Source organism: Pangasianodon hypophthalmus, chromosome 14 (genome assembly GCF_027358585.1).
Source record: "Pangasianodon hypophthalmus isolate fPanHyp1 chromosome 14, fPanHyp1.pri, whole genome shotgun sequence".
NCBI classification, from domain to species: Eukaryota; Metazoa; Chordata; class Actinopteri; order Siluriformes; family Pangasiidae; genus Pangasianodon; species Pangasianodon hypophthalmus.
Window position 1 is genome coordinate 5,118,530 of NC_069723.1, and position 19,935 is coordinate 5,138,464.

The 19,935-nt window shown below is 40.8% G+C and overlaps 2 protein-coding genes across 3 annotated transcripts in view; both read right to left on the minus strand.

Annotated features, from left to right (window-relative positions):
* The window catches only part of inppl1a (inositol polyphosphate phosphatase-like 1a), a 37,750-nt gene extending 27,912 nt beyond the window's left edge, over nucleotides 1–9,838 (minus strand). For both annotated transcript variants that reach the window (XM_053239592.1, XM_026943501.3), the window contains exons 1-5: nucleotides 8,709–9,838; nucleotides 2,308–2,371; nucleotides 1,807–1,948; nucleotides 1,030–1,114; nucleotides 552–698 (exon numbers count right to left, since the gene is read on the minus strand). In XM_053239592.1, coding sequence (XP_053095567.1) covers nucleotides 552–698; nucleotides 1,030–1,114; nucleotides 1,807–1,948; nucleotides 2,308–2,371; nucleotides 8,709–8,863 — 593 coding nt within the window. In that variant the 5' untranslated portion in view covers nucleotides 8,864–9,838. The remainder of the gene's footprint in view (nucleotides 1–551; nucleotides 699–1,029; nucleotides 1,115–1,806; nucleotides 1,949–2,307; nucleotides 2,372–8,708) is intronic.
* Nucleotides 9,839–14,039: 4,201 nt separating this feature from the next.
* On the minus strand, nucleotides 14,040–18,041 carry folr (folate receptor). Its single transcript, XM_026943504.3, has 5 exons — nucleotides 17,825–18,041; nucleotides 17,475–17,604; nucleotides 15,863–16,051; nucleotides 14,539–14,674; nucleotides 14,040–14,341 (listed from the first exon to the last, which is right to left on the minus strand). Exons 1-5 carry the CDS (start codon nucleotides 17,839–17,841, stop codon nucleotides 14,073–14,075), a joined length of 741 nt encoding a protein of 246 aa, XP_026799305.1. The 5' UTR covers nucleotides 17,842–18,041; the 3' UTR covers nucleotides 14,040–14,072.
* Between the last annotated feature and the right edge of the window lie 1,894 nt (nucleotides 18,042–19,935).

Sequence of the window (19,935 nt, forward strand, 5' to 3'; positions counted from 1 at the left end):
CCTGGTTAAGGGGTCTAGCTTTCTAAAAAGGGAGAGGGCAAACCCTCTGTTGTAGAGTGTTACATAAAACGTTTAAGGGTTTCTCGACTGGTCAAACCACTGAACAAATAGTACCAGAATGGAACCTTTGCAGATACCCATATACATGGGTCAGTTCTCCACCAGCAGCTAGAAGCAGCTAGAACTGAGTGAGAACTACTCCCTGTAAAGTTGATGTGGCCTCTGTGCCTGTCTGTCTCTGTGAAAAGGGTGTGACCTCCGTGCCTGCTCATTCCTATGAAAGGGGTGTGACCTCTGTGCCTGCCCATTCCTATGAAAGGGGTGTGACCTCTGTGCCTGCTCATTCCTATGAAAGGGGTGTGACCTCCTTGCCTGCTCATTCCTATGAAAGGGGTGCGACCTCCGTGCCTGCTCGTTCCTATGAAAGAGGTGTGGCCTCTGTGCCTGTCCTTCCCTGTGAAATGGGTGTGGCCTCCGTACCTATCTGTCCCTCTGAAAGGGGACTCTGTGTGTGTGTGTGTGTGTGTGTGTGTGTGTGTGTGTGTGTGTACCCATGCAGGCGTTTGCAGGATGACACCAGTGTTTTGTTGAGGTGAGGCAGACTGCTTGCTCCCTGTTTCACTGCTTCCAAATCCAACGCATAGCTGCCCTTCAGATACTCATGAGAGATTGTACTCAACCCATTCCCTACTGACACACTGAGAGTCAGACAGGGAGAGGGAGAGAGAGACAGGGGGAAAGAAAGATAGGGTGTGAGAATAGATTGGAGGGAAGGATAGAAAGAGAGAGAGAGAGAGACAGAGACAGAGACAGAGAAAGAGAAAGAGAAAGAGAGAGTGAGCCAGACAGACAGAGAGAGAGAGAGAGAGAGAGAGAGAGAGAGAGAGAGAGAGAGAGAGAGAGCAAAACATATTTACGTTATGATGTGATATGACTATTCATATCCACATTATAAAATGATGGTGTGTGTACATAAGTGTAAAACAAAACTTCATTTTTCAGAGCAGGATAGATGGAGGAGGGGCTTACCTCTCTGTGGGCATGTCTATACTGACAAGGGCAGAGCTACAGGAGCCAGTGCGAGGTGGAAGGGGCGGTTTCTCATCCTCCCCATCTGTGAAACACACACACATAATATTTGAGAAAGCTGTCCATATTTTGATACTGCATGTTTTATTAGCAGAGTAGAGACAGCTCTGTGGCATTAACACAATGTTGGGGGGGGGGGGGTTTCCATATGAGGAGGAGCAATACAGTTAACACAAGTATTTTGATTGGCTGTCCGATATCACTTGTTGCTGCACTTCAAAATGACATCACACACTTTTTCCAGGCCGATGTGGCAGGTGTAACTCCATCCCCAGGTCCAGGTGCAGCGGGGAGCCTATTCCTTCCTGAAGTCACATAACATGCACTAGATGCCTTTCTCCAATACACCAAGTACCGGAACATTTGACTGCTCAAGATCGGCACCAATGGGGACTATACTGTACTCAGGGTCGGGGCTGGCAGCACTGCTCCCTGCTGATTGGTTATACGGTGTGATAACAGCCTCAGCATTAGTGATTTATTTCGAGAAATAATTAACAGTAATCTGAAATCTTCATCCATGTTGGACTTAACAGTGATGTCATTACACTGATGAAGCAGTCACTTTTACTGTCGTCATGGAGACCACTTCCACTGTCTGTCCAATTGGAGAATACGCATTAAAATGGCTGGGTTCTGTTTTTGACGGTCCAGTTCTCTCCACAGGGTTTATCTCTGTTTGTGTGTGTGTGTATGTGTGTGTGTATATTTGTGTACCCGAGTAGTCTCTCTCGTCCATACATTCCTCTCTCTCCACGGGTAGGAGCAGGGTGGTGACAAGACCCTGATTAGGCTGAAGGTAGAGCTGAATCAGCTCAGGTAACGTCTTAAACCTCTTCGGCTGCACTCCCTGAGATGTCTACACATACACACACACAATGTAGAAAGACAAATTTCATCTTTTGTGGTTCATGATACTAGCAGATATAGTGTAGCTACTGCTAATGTTCACTCAGACTGTGCCATTACAACATAATTCGCATTAATACTCATTAATTTTTATTACACAAATTTAATATTCACACAATCAGATTCCTTTCAGCAACTAAAATAAATGCAATTTTTAAGGAAGAGTGTGTGTGTGTGTGTGTGTGTGTATGTGTGTTATAGGATATGTGGTGGATCAGTGCTCCCAGCTTTTCAGGGCAGTCACTGCAAAGACACAATGAGTCTGCTGTATGATCTATAGCCACAACACACACGCACACACAGTATTACCTGCACCGCTAGGAAGTTCTCCTCATCAGGTAGGATTCGGTATGTGTGAACATGCTTCTGGTATCTACAGAGGAACAGAATAAACTGATCAGTCTCACACACACACACACACACACACACACACACACACACACACACCAGACTACCGAGCTCTTATCCACATATATCCATAGCCCAGTGTGTGTGTGTGTGTGTGTGTGTGTGTGTGTGTGTGTGAGAGAGAGAGAGAGAGAGAGAGAGCGAGCAAGAGGGGATGAAAAACAGTGTCTGTAAGCATAAACCTGTTGATCTCCATCAAACCAGCTGTGCTCACACATACACACTCACACACGCACCTCATTTCATTATCAAACACAGTGGTTGAGTGACTTACACATCAGCAGTGCTTTGGTCAACACGCACACACACACAAACAGACACACGCGCACACATATTTGGTAGTCAAAACTTCACTGGACTTGGTGTGAGCATGTGTTTGTGTGTGTTCTATAATTAACCAGCCGTTTATGCCACAGGGCATGTCACTATGGCAACTGGCCAGTGCAATGAGGCACACTGCACCCACGACACACACCTGCCTTAAAGGCACACTGCACCCACAACACACACACACGACAGCCTTAAAGGCACACTGCACCCAGAACAGACCACACAACTGCCTTAAAGGCACACTGCACATGCACATGCACATCCACATCCACATCCACATCCACATCTGTCAGTCGTGGCCTAATGGTTAGAGTCTCGGACTTGTAACCCGAAGGTTGTGGGTTCGAGTCTCAGGTCCGGCAGGGATTGTAGGTGGGGGGAGTGAATGACCAGTGCTCCCTCCCACCCTCAATACCACGACTGAGGTGAGACCCTTGAGCAAGGCACCGAACCCCCAACTGCTCCCTGGGCGCTGCAGCAAAAAAAAAAAAAAAAGGTGTGTGCACTTGGATGGGTTAAATGCAGAGCACAAATTCCGAGTATGGGCCACCATATTTGGCTACACATCACTTCACTTAAAGGCACACTGTACCCACACACAACTGTATTAACTGTACCCAAAACACACACAACTGCCTTAAAGACATACTGCACACACAAAACTACCATGCTAAACTACTGTGCTCAAAAAATGTGCCTTTGCCCCTTATTTTTTATATTTTGTTTTATTGTGCGCTATGTTGCAAACAAACAAACAAAAACATTCTTTCTTTTAGTTTCCACAGTGGCATTCCACCTTGATAGACTCATTAGGGTGTGGGTCATTATCTCCCCAGGTTTGAAAGACATCAGTATTCATGGCCATTGACACTCTCTCGCATACAGCCTTTATAAAACAAAAAGTATCACCCAAAAGTTAAATCAATTCATTGTTTTATGTGAATGAATGAACAGGATGCTTCTGACAACCTGTGGTAACAATGACTCCGGTTCACATAATCCAGTACTCAAAAGTCTTCTGAAAATATATTATAGTATGTGTTTTATGGCCCTATCTCAGTGTCTTTTTTACTAACCATGTTTAAACTTGATATTCTCAAATATACAAACAACAGACTTCATGTGAAAATTGTAATGAATGTCCTGGTTACGCAACTGCACTATTTGTCCATGTCACAAATCACAAATAATAAAAGTCTATACTATTTACACATCAGCGCTACACAACATTAACACCATACAAGTGGTCGACCAATATATCGGCCTTCCAATATTTGCCATTTTTTAATTATCGGCATCAGCCGATGCCATTTTTTAATTATTGGAATCTTTCCATTCAGCCGATATGTGACAAGGCAGACCACTGTTGCCATATAGCACATAAGCGCATTCTTCCTTAATCTGGCTAAAAAAACACCCATTCAGGTGGCTTTCAACAGTTTTTGAACTGAGGTATACCCTGAAGAACGAAAAAAGCAACAGATAAGTTCAGAACATTGATTGCACCTGATAATGCTGGCCCCCATTTGCCTTTCACCACAGGGGATGCGGAGTCTCTGATGAGTCTCACGTGCCATTTTATTGACAATAATTAGGAAAAAAAACAAATTGTCTTGAATGTCAAGGCCATGTTTGGCTCCCATACCAGGGAATAGATCTTTCTTGACCTGATTGACCAGTGGCATATTACACAAGAAAGGGTAGTGCTTGTGCTCAGAGATGACAGTGCAAATGTTGTTAAAGGCATGAGACTTGCAGAAATGCCAGTCCTCAGCTGTAGTGCTCATATACTGCAGCTTGTTGTGAATGATGGCATCAGCAGCCAGAGAGCACTTGGGGATATCGTTGCTAAGTTGAGGATGAAACAAAGCAGAAGCATCTTCTACTTGCATTATTCCCAGTATTGTCTTGCTGAAGATGCTTCTTCAAGTCGAGGGTCCCACAAGCAGAGGAATTAAAACACTGGGGCAGACAATGTTACAGAGTTTGGAAAAAAGACTTGCCAAAATTGAAGACAACAAATGTTTGGTGCAACACTGCTGGATCCTCCATATGAAGGCCATATGTTTACAGCAGCAGGCATACTGGATAAAGTCAAACAATGGATAGTGGAGGAACAGCCTCAGCACAACCAGTAGCCACTACCACACATGAAGGCCAAGGACCAACAAGTCCTCCTGAACAAGCAAGGAGAGAGGCAGAGGAAGCCATTGGTCTTGTTGATCAAATTTGCATTTGCAACATTCTTGGAGCTCAAACTCCTGCTGAAGAGTGAGTGAACTTTTATGAGGAGCTGAACTTTTGCCTCAAGGAGCCAGTAACTAACAGAAAGAGTGGTCTATCACTGGAATGTTGGAAATAGAATCAAACTCAGCTGAGCCTCACTGCACCATTGGCAAGAAAATATCTCTGTCCTCCACCCTCTACTGTTCCAAGTGAGAGAGTATTTAGTGAGGTTGGGGCCATTTATGATGAGAGGAACAGGCCCACTGCAGAAAATGCAGAGAAACTTTGTTTGCTGCATTACAACTTGCCACTGTTAAATTAACTAATGGGACTAACTAATGGGACTGTGTGCACTCTATTCATTTTGTTTGTTTTGTAAAATATTTGTTTGTGTGTAAACCAAGAAAGTGGACAAACACAAAGTTGCTTTAAAATGCACTAAAACTTATTTATTGAACTGTTACCTCATTACATTTGTTCACATTTACATTGTTTAGATTTTTCAATATTTCATTTTGTGGCTGTTGTAACAGACACAAGTAGAAGCTTCACTAAAACATACTTATTTTTATTTGTACAAATTTCTTAAGTGAGTATTTTTGAGGTTCTTCAGAGAATATTACATAAATGTTCATTTAGAACTGTTCACAGAGAACAGTTCTACATTCAGGCATCGCCAAGATCCTGAGCAGGCAAATAAAACTGCTGCTGAGAGAAAAACCATGTGAAGTGTTTAAAGTGGTGCTGCTATTCTGATCCAAGGCCTCGCAGCAGAACCCAGTAATAACAGAATATCAGCGCTGTGGTCAGGAGTCCGAGCACTGATGTGGTTTCTGTAGTTTCCACACACTCCGATTCCTCATCCTTCAGCCTGAAACACACTCAGACTCCAGATCTCAGAGCAACACTGCACTTTATTTAGTTTAATTCTGTACCCTGATTGGTCAGAAGGTGTTTATTAATTTTCTATAACAGCAGCTCTGACAGTAGCACAGCTGCAAATCACGGTTTTATATTAATGCACTTGTTCTAACACGTTATTGTTTCTATAGCAAGTGTGTGAATTTGTAAGCGTGAGAGTGTGTGCGAGTGTGTGCAAGTGTGTGTGTGCAAAAGTGTGTGTAAAAGTGTGTGTAAAAACATGTGTGATTGTGTACAAGTGTGTGTGTGTGTGTGTAAAGCGAGAGCCACCTCCTGCACTAACAGCTCTGTGAAGCTTTATAAACCCTTCATTAAGCCCTCAGATATGCAGTAAACAGCTCTGAGCAGCAGAAATGCCGAGTCGCTGGATTGAGACGAGTCCTGACGTGTCTCTGTGGTACCAACATCGGGACACAACATCCACCACAGTGTTTTGCTTTTTTGCACGTTTTTTTTTTTTTTTAAGAACAAACACTGTGTGGGTTAAAGAGCTGTTTTTTAAATAATTTAAAGATTATTATTACAACATGAGTATAATATCGAGGCAAAAGAAAAATTACAGGATTTTTCTAAAACATAATGGATATTTCATTATTTTATAAATCAGAGGCATCAGTGAGCTGCAACAACAACAACAATAATAATAATAATAATAATAATAATAATAATAATAATAATAAATCCAGCTCATGGTTTCAGATGAGAATTTTCAGTTTGGTGTATTTCCATGTACACTCATCCCTGTAAATCATTTGCATGCAAAGAACAGCGAAGTGAAGCACTGCATTCTCTGTTTGTTTGAGGTTCTGGACTGCACAATACAGTAAAGTAAACATGCAGATGTGTTGTTTTTCTTTTGCACCCTTTAACATGATGAACTCTACATCAGTAAAATCCAGCATCATTTGGAACCGTCTGACACGCCCCACACGGCAGTCCACCCTGTCGGACATGTGTTCTCTAGATACCTTTCCTTCACAGCTTCTCCAAACTGTGGTAGGCACTGCTGGTACTAACATTTTGTCTACTGTAAATAGCAATTTAGTGGTACCATGCGATCTTGCTTTAAACATGTCTCTCTATGACTTCCTGAGGGATATCAAAAGTTGGATGACAATGAACTTCCTTCAGCTAAATAAGAGCAAGACAGAGGTTTGAACCCCTTGTCTGCAAATGTACATAACCATATAAATAATCTTGGCGATATCTTTAATTCTGACTTAAAATTTGACAAAAAATTAATTCTGTTGTGCAAGCTTTTTCCAATTTAGAACCATTAACAAGATGAAATCTTTCCTCACATTTTAAAACCTGGAGAGTCATCCATGCCTTCATTTCATCCCGTTTTAACTACCGTAATTCTCTTTATTTAGCGGTCAGTCAGTCAGTCATCCCTCTCATACCTTCAACTGGTTCAAAACTCTGCTGTACGCCTCTTAACGGGTACTAGAAAGAGAGACATGTATAACTCCTGTACTCATATCTAACCTTAGAGTTAAATTTCAGTTTAACCTCCAGTTAAATTTCAGTATTATTTTAAGGTTATACTGTTTGTTTTTAAGGCATTGCATGGATTAGCACCACTTCACATTTCAGAATTAATCTGCCCCTACATAACATCAAGTTCTCTTACATCAGCTGGTCAGGCTCTCCTGAATGTCTCACGATCCCGCTTACGGTCAGAGTGACCGTGCCTTTTCAATTACAGCCCCAAAACTGTAGAATTGTTTACCCCAAATACCAGCACATTTAAGCTCCGTTTAAAAAAAAACATCTTTTCTCTTTGGCCTAGCTGTAAGCTGCGTGGTGTGTGGTGATGCAGTGGTGTGCGTTATCTGTGTTTTTTATTTATTTATTTAAATATATATAAACTTTTTACCTAATGTAATTTTGTATGTTATCTGTCTTTTAATGGAAGAGAATGTTGTTGCCTAGTTACACACACGGTCACCGTAAACAAACTACTCGCTACATTTAATCTTTTCTTCATTTATTATTCCTTGTATAATTTATACTACATAATTTAATTTACCATTCCCTTGATTTATTTTTCCCATATTTCATTTCCACCTCTCTAAAATGCGCCACTGATTTCGGCGAAACAAACCGTCGCAAAACTCCTCCTCCATCGCGCAAGGAGTTGTGGGTAATTTCAGCTGAAAAAGTGTCCACGGCTGCACACTTCCAAAATCTACCGGAAATAGTAGACCATCCGGGTACCTTTAGGATACTCATTTCAAAATACTACGATTTGGGATACACGTATTCTAATCTCGGATACTATTTAGGACGGATAGTACGCGAATTGGGACGCAGCATGTGTTAATTTCTTTTTAATTCTCGATGACGTCAACTCGTCTGAGTCACGTGACCCCGTCTAGCTCCGCCCCTGTGAGTGCCTAAATGTTACTAAATGTCTTAGTAACGCCACACTATAAACGGTATAAATCCTAGATGAAGAAGAAAGTGTTTTACTGCGTCAAATCTGCCCAATGTCACAGCTGGTAAAATGTTTAGAATGTGTTTGGACACAGGAAATAATATTTCAAGCGTCCATCTTAAGTAAAAAGGTCAGTTTTCAGTTAAACACTGCAAACACTTACAAAAAAAAACTAACAGAAACTAAAAGAAACTAGCAGAAACAGTAAAATAAACACCTCAGAACTAAATAAACACATCGCCTTAACCCTGAGAGTTCAGATCAGAAGTTCGCTCTCAGTTCCGTGTGGTTTTCTCCGCGAAAACACAACACTTTATCACCGGGAAGCCCTAACAGAGTGTAGTAATACAGAGAGGTAAATAAAGTACAGATATAGATAACTCACAGCACACACAGGGCGTAGGCGCCGCTCACGCTCTCACTGTCCCGGACCAGGAAGCTCCCATCTCGGCCGGCTCGGGCCAGCAGCTCCTCGGCGGCGGCGCGGCTCAGGTCCCGGTGATACCACAGTGGAGGGGCCGCTCCTCCCCCACCTGCCATGGTGAACCGTGCTGACGACAAAATACCACGGGAAGAAAATAAGTATATTTCTTTATCCGCTTTGTCTTTTTTCTTTTCGGTCCTTGTCCTGGTTTAGTGGCTGAACCCGAGCAGTGAGCGCAGACTCGGCTCCAGCTCTGCCTCACAGTCTCCCATCAGCCTTCCGCTAATCTGCTCCTGAGTTTATATCCCTGTGGAAATGTTCCAGCTCAAACATACACACACCAAAGCTGAGGTAATATTTCAGTGTCCTTGATCATCAATTAAAGTTGTGAATCCAACCAAAAACTTTTTAACTCTTCCTTTTTCACTACAGTCAGGTCCTCGGTGAGTCGGTTAGCACTGAGCTAATCTCTCCTCACTTTCTCTCACAGAAATAAAAAAAAAGAAATCACAACCACAGAGCTGAAACACACGCTTTAGCAAGCCTCTCTCTCACTCAGACACACACACACACTGTTACAGAAATCACACTACTGCTGCTGGATTAAAAACATCGACTTTAAATAACTTTTAAGAGCGACCTACAAAAACTTTTGAGGATCTTCGGTATGACTTCACAGCTGGAAAACACACCGCATTTACACACATGTACACATCAATCTAAGAACCAGCTAGCAGCTAAGCTAACTAACACACACACGGATCAAAAAAAAAAAAAAAAAGACAAACTTTTACATGACCACCGATGGAACTTCATTCAGAAATGTATGTCTGTGTAAAAATCATAAAATATTATTAATGTTAAAACCAAAAACTTTCTCTAAAATTAAAATTTTCAGTCTCAGCTAAAAAAAAGTTTTCTCTCCCAAAAAAAGCAGCTATACATGTTTCCTTTCAGTCCAGCAAATTGTAAATTAATGTTTAGAACAGCAGCTGAGTTAAATATGACTGTAACTCAGTCCACTGAATCCGCTAACACTGTAATGTGTGAATCTGCGGTTATTAATAAACTTCCTGTTTAGAATTTTTTGTGCATATCGACACCGCAGTCGGTTCCTACCACTTCCGGGGCGGGGCTTCTACATGAGCACGCCCATTGACTCGATTTTACAAACTGATCAGAGAACTGATATTCTCATACAGATATGAACTTCAGTTTAATCCACCAAACAAACAAAAGTTAAAGAGTGGAATAAAGCAAGACTAAATAAATAAATAAATGCACATTTGCTAACACTTGTACATACAATAAGACCTGACCTCTTCACCTTGTGGAGAAATCAGCAGTATTAATAACTTAAAGGACAAATTCTTCTTTTTCTATGATCGTTTATTTAAACGCAGTGACTCTAAATATATTCTAATTATTGCCTACGCGAACACACACACACACATAGTGCTAAAATAATATTAAACAATAAAAACGCTGTCATATTTCACCTCCATCCACACACCAGCTAACATCAAGTGAAAAACGCTTGCGTCATGCAGGGGCGTGGCCACATGAGTGGCTTGAGGTTGCAGCTCTGTAGCATGACTGCAGTGAGTCTGTAACGTGTTTGTAGCTTTTCTGTACATTGACTGTAGCATGACTGTATCTTATCTGTAGCGTATCTGTAGCATGACTGTGTCTTATCTGTAGCGTATCTGTAGCATGACTGTAGCGTGTCTGTAGGTTATCTGTAGCATGACTGTAGCGTATCTGTAGCAGGACTGTAGCGTGTCTGTAGGTTATCTGTAGCATGACTGTAGCGTGTCTGTAGGTTATCTGTAGTGTGTCTGTGGCATGTCTGTAACTTGTCTGTAGGTTATCTGTAGCATGACTGTAGCGTGTCTGTAGGTTATCTGTAGCTTATCTGTAGCATGACTGTAGCGTGTCTGTAGGTTATCTGTAGCATGACTGTAGCGTGTCTGTAGGTTATCTGTAGCATGACTGTAGCGTGTCTGTAGGTTATCTGTAGCGTGTCTGTGGCATGTCTGTAACTTGTCTGTAGCTTATCTGTAGCATGACTGTAGCGTGTCTGTAGGTTATCTGTAGCATGACTGTAGCGTGTCTGTGGCATGTCTGTAGCATGACTGTAGCGTGTCTGTAGCTTATCTGTAGCATGACTGTAGCGTGTCTGTAGGTTATCTGTAGCATGACTGTAGCGTGTCTGTAGGTTATCTGTAGCATGACTGTAGCGTGTCTGTAGGTTATCTGTAGCATGACTGTAGCGTGTCTGTAGCTTATCTGTAGCATGACTGTAGCGTGTCTGTAGGTTATCTGTAGCGTGTCTGTGGCATGTCTGTAACTTGTCTGTAGCTTATCTGTAGCATGACTGTAGCGTGTCTGTAGGTTATCTGTAGCATGACTGTAGCGTGTCTGTGGCATGTCTGTAGCATGACTGTAGCGTGTCTGTAGCTTATCTGTAGCATGACTGTAGCGTGTCTGTAGGTTATCTGTAGCATGACTGTAGCATGACTGTAGCGTGTCTGTAGGTTATCTGTAGCATGACTGTAGCATGACTGTAGCGTGTCTGTAGGTTATCTGTAGCATGACTGTAGCGTGTCTGTAGGTTATCTGTAGCGTGTCTGTGGCATGTCTGTAACTTGTCTGTAGCTTATCTGTAGCATGACTGTAGCGTGTCTGTAGGTTATCTGTAGCATGACTGTAGCGTGTCTGTGGCATGTCTGTAGCATGACTGTAGCGTGTCTGTAGGTTATCTGTAGCGTGTCTGTGGCATGTCTGTAACTTATCTGTAGCGTGTCTGTAGGTTATCTGTAGCATGACTGTAGCGTGTCTGTAGGCTATCTGTAGCATGTCTGTAGCTTGTCTGTAGCTTATCTGTAGCATGACTGTAGCGTGTCTGTAGGATATCTGTAGCTTATCTGTAGCATGACTGTAGCGTGTCTGTGGCATGTCTGTAGCTTATCTTTAGCATGACTGTAGCGTGTCTGTAGCTTATCTGTAGCATGACTGTAGCGTGTCTGTGGCGTGTCTGTAGGTTATCTGTAGCATGTCTGTTGCGTTCTGTGGCATGTCTGTAGGTTATCTGTAACTTATCTGTAGCATGACTGTAGCGTGTCTAGCTTATCTGTAGTGTGTCTGTACCGTGTCTATATCACGTTTGTAGCATGTCTTTAGCTTGTCCGTAGCGTGACTGTACCGTGTCTGTAGCATGTCTGTAGTGTGACTGTAGTGTTTAAGTAATGTGTCTGTAGCTTGTCTGTAGTGTGCCTCTGTAGTGCTGAATGTCTAGTGGATTTGAAATGCACTGTGTAGGGCAGTGGTGTCCAATGTTATTCAGAAAGGGCTTGTGTGGGTGCAAGCACTCCAGGAAGATGCTACATCTGCAGTCTATTAAAAGCCAAGATCAGCTGATGATATTATGACTATCACTCTAACTATGTGCACTGTTTAGGAATGTGTGTCTATGATGACCATATCTATGACCACGGTGACCTTGTTTCCCACATAAAGGCTGAGAAAAAGAAGAAAAACATGTCTCCCCTTTCCACTGCCCAAGTGTTTTGAACTAGTCCAGGTTTTTTTTTGTGTTGTTTTTTTTTTTTCTTTTTTTTTTTTCTTTTTGTGTGTGTGTGTGTTTTGTTTTGTTTTTTTAGATGGAGTCTGGAAATTTTGCTGAAACCTAGCAACCCCAGTTAATGAAATTAGCTCTTCTTGTGTGGAAAAATACCTGCTGTATGGAACATAGTTAAACAAAGGTACAGCTTAAAAAATGTGCTGCAAGACCATATGCTAGGTGACTGTATGTTGCTGACCCTTAACTGCCTATTACGGAGTTACTCTAAAAATTCATTAGATAGTAGCGTATAGCCTAAGTCAAGTGTTATATTCTCTCCACTCTTCCTGCGAATCCAAAATCTATGGTCACAAACTGCTGCTGTAATTTCTGCTACTTAGGTTTACAGTGATACTGACTGAATCGTCACACCTCTAACACCTCCAGCACCCCTCATCTGAGCTCCAGTACAGGAACAGGACATTTTGAGCAGTACTGTCCCCTACTGGCCATCACACAGTACTGTATAACGCTATATTGCATAAATTATTGTTCTTTGTTAGTGTTTCAGCTCAGAGTATATTCTGTATATAAATATATAAATGAGCAGTAAAAGTACACCTTAAAGCACATTTGTCAATCACAAGGTCCGTGAGCCAAATCTGGCCTGCAGCCTCGTTTCACTTGGCCCGCATGAACTTGGAAAAAAATAATACATGCAATAATACATTTTCACACTGTCCAGAATTCACATCAGACTCGTAGCGTAGCTACCGCTATTGTACAGTCTCACAGTGCTTAACTAAAACCGACGAGTGGCAGCCATTTTTCACTTTGTATCAGGTGGGAAGTTACCGTGAACCGACATGTACATGTGTGCTCTGGTTTCAGCCACGGCTGTGCTGCGCTTGATGTAATCACACTCTTGTCAAAAAACAGTTTATGACAGTTCCACTGAAAAGATTAAAGTAATGTTAGTAATACAGAAAAATTACATCTTATATCATGATAAGTCATGATCCACTTTTCTTCTGCAGTAAACTGCTTCACTGGACCTCACCTCCGTATCTCTGTGCTTATAGTTTAGCGATCTGCCTAATAGCTTTCAAACAGAAACAGGAAAAATGCATCAACCCGATTAGCTAAGTCTGTTTCTCATTACAGCAGCTGCTATTCGATAAAATGGGATTAAGCAAAGGAATATATTAATAAAAATGTTTTATTATAATCAGTATAATAAATGTTATTACCTACAGTAACAGTGCTTACATTTTACATTTCTGTTAGCCCTCTCATTCCTAGAAACTTTCTTTTCTAATTTCAGCTCAAACGTTATTGGTGTTAGTCAACATATGTTTAATAAGTCAAAAAAAAAAGATAGACTTTGATTACGGCTGTTCTGGGTTACACAAAAATGCTGATGTGGCCCAGGCAGAATGTGTTTGACACCCTTGCTTGTAATTTTAAACCATTTAAAAATCTGTGTTGAATAATAATTTGTTCAGTATGTTTTGTCACTCAAAATTAAGCAGGAACAGGACCTAGGAACTGCACTACCCTCAATATAAACATCATGAATATGCAAATATAAAGACCACCCCATATCCTTCCACATTATTTAATATATTAGTATAGTTAGTACTTAAATTTAGCGCCCTCTGGTGCCTGCAAGGTGAATTACAATAGAAAAACACGCGTAATAGAGTTTAAAAAACAACGACAACAAAAAATGTTTTTTCTTAGGTTTTCTTTTCATTAGCATTTCAAAGCATTGAGAGAAGGACAGCAAGTGAGAGGGTGAGGCTCGTCATCATGGCCACCTCTGTTCGAGAGCCGTGGTTCAGGTAGAACTCTGCCACTTTTCGGTTAGGGTTCTGGCCCGTGAACCACATCTGCATGCAGCGGCCGCTGTCCTTGGTGTACGTGGTGTACTTGTAGGAGTTTGACCAGATTTTCTCACACATGCTCTGAGCGGTGGGGAAAATGTCTGTCCACTTCTCGCACTTAGCTCCAGCAGGACAGCGGTTTGTACCTGTGAACACACACACACACACACACAAAACACTTTCAGCTGGCAAGTAAGAAAAAAGATATTATTCCTGAGAATTATTCCAGAGGAGTTTTATCCTTAATCCACACCATCACTTATACCATAAACCATGGCCTTAAATTCAGTCGGATTATCAGTTCTTTCTACAAATCACCCCTTACACACACACACAGACACACCTGAAGTCCAGTTCCAGCCCTTGTGCCAGTTTTCTTTGCAAGTGATGTCATTTTTGCAGTCATTGTACCATGAGTCACAGTCCTCCAAACACAATGGCACGTCCAATATGCGCTCCCTCCGCCAAGTGTTGTCCGCCTACACACACACACACACAAGGGAGGTTTTTGGGAGGTGGGGGGATGTTGATATGTCTAAAAATAACTGAAGTGAATTACTTCTTTTTTTAAAAAATCTGTAACTTCATCCGCAAACACAAGGTATGGAAGTATTTTCCGGACAAATTTCAAAAGTAATTGAAAATTGCATTCGCAATTGCGTTTTCTGTTTGTGGACGCATAAACTGTGACATAGTTCAAATGCAAATGCGTATTATCATTAACATTTTCGTTTACATGAACGTATAATGTATGCCAAATTTCAAATGGAAAAGTAAAGTCCATTTGCAATTGCATTTCCCATGTCTTACGATTTATGACCCTGTCATATTGAAGTAGCAATAGCAATTACCCTGTTTGCTGTTTCACTTCCTCGGCGCCGTGTATGGACCCTGCCAAAATTCAAATGCAATCGTAATTCCCTTTGTATTTGCACTACTCGCAGTAGTGTGGTGGAAAGATCATCTTTAGTTTCGGGTCAGAAAACAAGATGAGTGACAGTAATACATGATTTGCATTTGAATTATGTCACAATTTATGCGTCCACAAATAGAAAACGCAATTGCAAATGCAATTTGCAGTTGCTTTTGAAATTTGTCCGGAAAATACTTCCATAACAAATAGATGGTGAAATGGAATAAGAATTTTTTAAAAGTTGTTCTGTATAGAACCCTAAACCAGGGTGTTTCTGTTTCAGTGAAATGCCTTCACACTTCCAGAGTGTAATGTGAACTTCAGGACAATCTCTGTGATGTCACAGGTTTCAGGAAGAAATCTTGGATGAGTGGAGAAACCTCACGAGACTCGCTGCTTGGACTGACTGTGTCTCTTAATGGTGTTTTTACAGAAAAAGTTCTTTAAAGTGATGCCATAAAAGAGCGTCTTTGCTTTAATTAAAACAAAACAAAACAAAAAAAACCCTCAATAATTCTTTTCCACCACAAACATTCTTCTACATAACGAACACATTTACCATGAGAATTTTTTTAGTTTTCTGTGGCATCAACAAAAATGGTTTAAAATCCATAAATCAAATGGTTCTTCTGTGGCCTCACTGTAAAGAACCGTTTCTGGTGTCTTTATTATAAAGAGAATAAAGGAGTGGGAGAATGAGGAGCTTCACGGCCACAGAGACATGGTTTAGTTGTGCAGTGTGATGTGGGCATACCGGCTGGATCCACGGCCCCAGGTGAGGAGAACACTCATAGAAACACGTGTCCTGGATGAAATGCTGTTTACATTTTTCGCTCATGATCCCACAGTGATTCCAGTTAAAGTTGTATAGGTACGAGTTATCTTCATGAGCTTCAGTTGACGTGTTCGCAGTGCAACATGCATTCTCACGCCAAGGAGCACACTGAGAGTGAGATAGACAGAGCGAGAGACAGACAGAGAGACAGACAGACAGAGAGGGACAGTTAGACACAGAGAAAGAGAGCAAGACAGAGAGATATACAGGGTGAGAGAGAGAGCAAGAGAGAGAGGGGGGGGGGAGAGAAAGAGACAGGGAGAGATCATATTGTCCCTCCTTAATAAGAATGTTTTTAGGTATTAGATTTTTGCTAATATTATGTAATGCTGTATTTATTAACAAAACATTTTATTGCTATCAGTGTTTTAGACATTAAACATTAATGAGAGACTTCGGGCATGTCTCAGATCAGCTCACAGATGTGAAGTGAACATTAATAAAGCTAACAGCAGAATACACCATAAAAAAAACAGTGTTCCATGTACAGAGCCCTGAGGAACACCAATAATATCTCCTGCACTTACACAAAGCGTAAACTCCTCTGTCCTGAAGATGTCGGAAAACTTAAAGTTACAGCTTTACCTCTGACTGTTACAAAGTGCTGACACTGGAGACTCTTTCCATAAATATTACATAACACATAAATGTCTCCTTACAGAAAACTTCATCTTATGAGCTGTTACTATAGAAACGATAACGTATTAGAATGAGTGCATTAATATAAACCTGTGATTTGCAGCTGCACTACTGTCAGAGCTGCTTTTATAGAAATTTAATCAACACCTTCTGACCAATCAGGATACAGAATTCAAGCGTGGTATAAAGCAATTTAATAAAGAATAATGAGTCTGTTATGTGCATTGGCGATAGAGCCTGTGACTAGCGATAGAGCTTTACTAGACAGAGTGTGAGTGAGTGAAATTCCTGTGGCTGTAGTCTTCATCCTCTCCTGATCATGCTTCTGACCGATCCTGTTTCTGAAAATATTTAGCTAACATTTAAATATGAGCCATGATGTTCTCACAACACGTGTGAAAGCAGAATCTTTGACATTTCAGTATAGGGTTGAGTTGAATCAGGATTTTTATAAAACAAGACTGGAGCTGAGAAATTGTCTCAGACCTCACCACATCTTATAAAATCTACACAGTTGAAAAACTGTTAAATATGTAAAACAAACATGGTATTTTACATGTTCTCAGAACACGTGTCAAACAGTGAACATAGAGAAACTTACTGAAAACAGAAATCCTCAGCAATGACCATGAAACCAAAATGAAGAAATGTTTTAAATTATATAAAATTATATTTTGTGGCTGCAGTAATATGTTGGATTTAAAATGTGTTGTCATTTTTGTGTTTTTTTTTTGTGATTTGGTGTTTGTGACGATAATGTAAAATGAGAACAACTTTTCACCTCAAGAGAAATGATTAGCTAAGTGTGCTGGAGAAGACTTGCTGAACTTTGACCAAGCTCAGCAGAACACACCTGAATGTGTGTGTCCTGCACTGTGTGTGTGTGTGTTACCTGCAGATAAAGTTCTCCTTCTGGTCCCGGCTCAATTTTGTGATGTTTAGCGTCCATGCACATGTTCAGTTTGTCCAGAGCAAAAGAACAAAGTGGAAAAGATAACAGCATGGTGAACACCAGCCAAACCCTACAGACAAAAAATAAAAAAAAATATAAAGGACTCACTGTGTGTGTGTGTGTGTGTGTGTGTGAAACAGTGTGAACTGATTAAACCAAGGCATGAATAATCTCAGCAAACTCTGTGTATATCACAGTCTTCATCTTTCACATATTTCTGAAATGTTATCATAAAAAAAAACAGTAATTTATTTCATTATTATTAAAATTAATATGTTGAAGCCTCTTACCTCGATGGTCGCTCCATTCCTTTCTGTTGATATTTACTTAATACAGAATGACGTCTCAGAAACAAGGTCTGAAATTAATCTCGTTCTCTTCGTTCTGTTTTCAATCCAGCTGTGTGTGTGTGTGTGTGAGAGAGAGAGAGTGTGTGTTTAGCACACCTCTGAGGAGGAGTCCTGGAGAAAATGAGAAGGCGATCTTGCAGTTTTTCTCTGTAAGATTTTTTTTTCCGTGTCACTATGACCTGCTCTCATAGACACGTGCTCGAGTCATTATCTTATCATGGGTTATGAATTAGTGCGCGCACAAACACACACACACACACACACACACACACACACACACACACACACACTCTACACCTAAATCTAACCCTAACCTTAACCTCACTAACAAGAAAATTTTTCATCTTTTAGGTTTGCTTTTCTTTTTTTTAAACAAAATCTGCAGTTTTTGTGTAAAAAAAAAAAAATTAAAAAAAAAAAAAAAAAAAAAGTTTTCTTTGTGAGGACCAGCTACAAAGGCAACACTGTCAGGTATCTTTTTGGTGACATGTTTTCCTCACCAAGATAAAACACGGATGCACACAGACATCCACACTTACAACACCCACACCATACTGCAAAAAAGTAGAAAATGCTATTTAATGAATTTAGTTAGCTGTGTAAAGCTGTGTGAAGGATACACGTGACTTCGTTTTTTTTAAAGAATTTGTCTGATTAGGGGTCTCATGGTTTAATACACTAAAAAATTCAATAAAACACTGAGAGAGGCCAGATGATGCAGTTAATGAATAAACAGAATAAACAGAATTAAAAAGACAGAGCGGAGTCACCGGAGCTTCGGACCTGGACCTAACGATGGTCAGCGTTTCCGGGTAGTGTTGGTGAAATTTCTGCGTTATACTGCAAGGGAGAAACTCTTGGCGGTAGCGAAAAAGAGCAGGGGATTTGAATGGGAGGATTGCAAACTTTCCATTTTCCAGGACATGTCGAAGGAGAGAGCAATGATGAGGAAAAATTCTCCGCAGTGAAAAAGTTACTTTGGGACCGCGAGATTGGACATACCCTGGCTCATCCAGCAACACTGACGTTTACCTGGAGGGGGAAAAAGCAGAGTTTTACTGATCACATGGAAGCGGAGAGTTATATAAAGGAGCACATTCATCCACAAAGAGGTGACGAGTAAATCAATGCAAATATGTAAGTCGAAGCATTATGATATATGGTTCAAATGGGGGGCGAGGAAAGCTTTGGGGTCTGTCTTCCCGAGTCAGTGAGTGCGCGCTGACTGCGAGCATTACGGGCCAAAATGTGTGACCCAGAAGTGGGCTGACTGCCCCTTAAGGGCAGTGCTGTGAGTTCTCTTTTTTCTCTTTTATTTGTTTTGTTTTCTGTATGTTTTTCAAGGTTTCATTGTTCACAAAAGTGTTGGAAGTTATGTTGTTGGTTTTCTATCAGAAATGACTGGGTACAATACCAGTTTATATGTTAAAGGTTTATTTACTTTAACTTGTTTTATTTCTTTCTGGAACATAAAAAGGGAGTTACATCGGAGCACAACAAGTGCGAAGTGTTACATTTTGTTTGTGTATGATGGCTAGACAATGCGTAAATATCATAAGTTGGAATATAAATGGCTGTGGGTCACCTGTCAAAAGAAAAAAAAATACTTACATATCTCAAAATCAGGAAAGCTGATATTGTTTACAAGAGACTCATTTTAAAGATGAAAAAGAAGCCTTGAAACTTGAAGCCTTGATACATGATTGGGTCGGGCATGTTTTTCATAACTCTGTATCAAGCAAAAGGAGCGGAGTAGCTATTCCGGTGAGGAAGAAAATACATTTTGTATTGATGAATCAACATAAGGACAAGGAAGGTCGTCTAATCTGCATAGAAGCAAAGCTCAACGATGTTAAATTAGTGCTGTTTAATATATATGCACCAAATAAGGAGGAGCCTGAATTCTTCCATGATGTAAACAAAATATTGGCCAACCTCAAGGGATATGTCATACTTGGAGGAGACTTTAATCGGACTATGGATGGTATCCTGGGCAGAAGTCAAAACAACATCAGGTCAAGTCCTATAGAGGCAGGGCCACTATTCATATT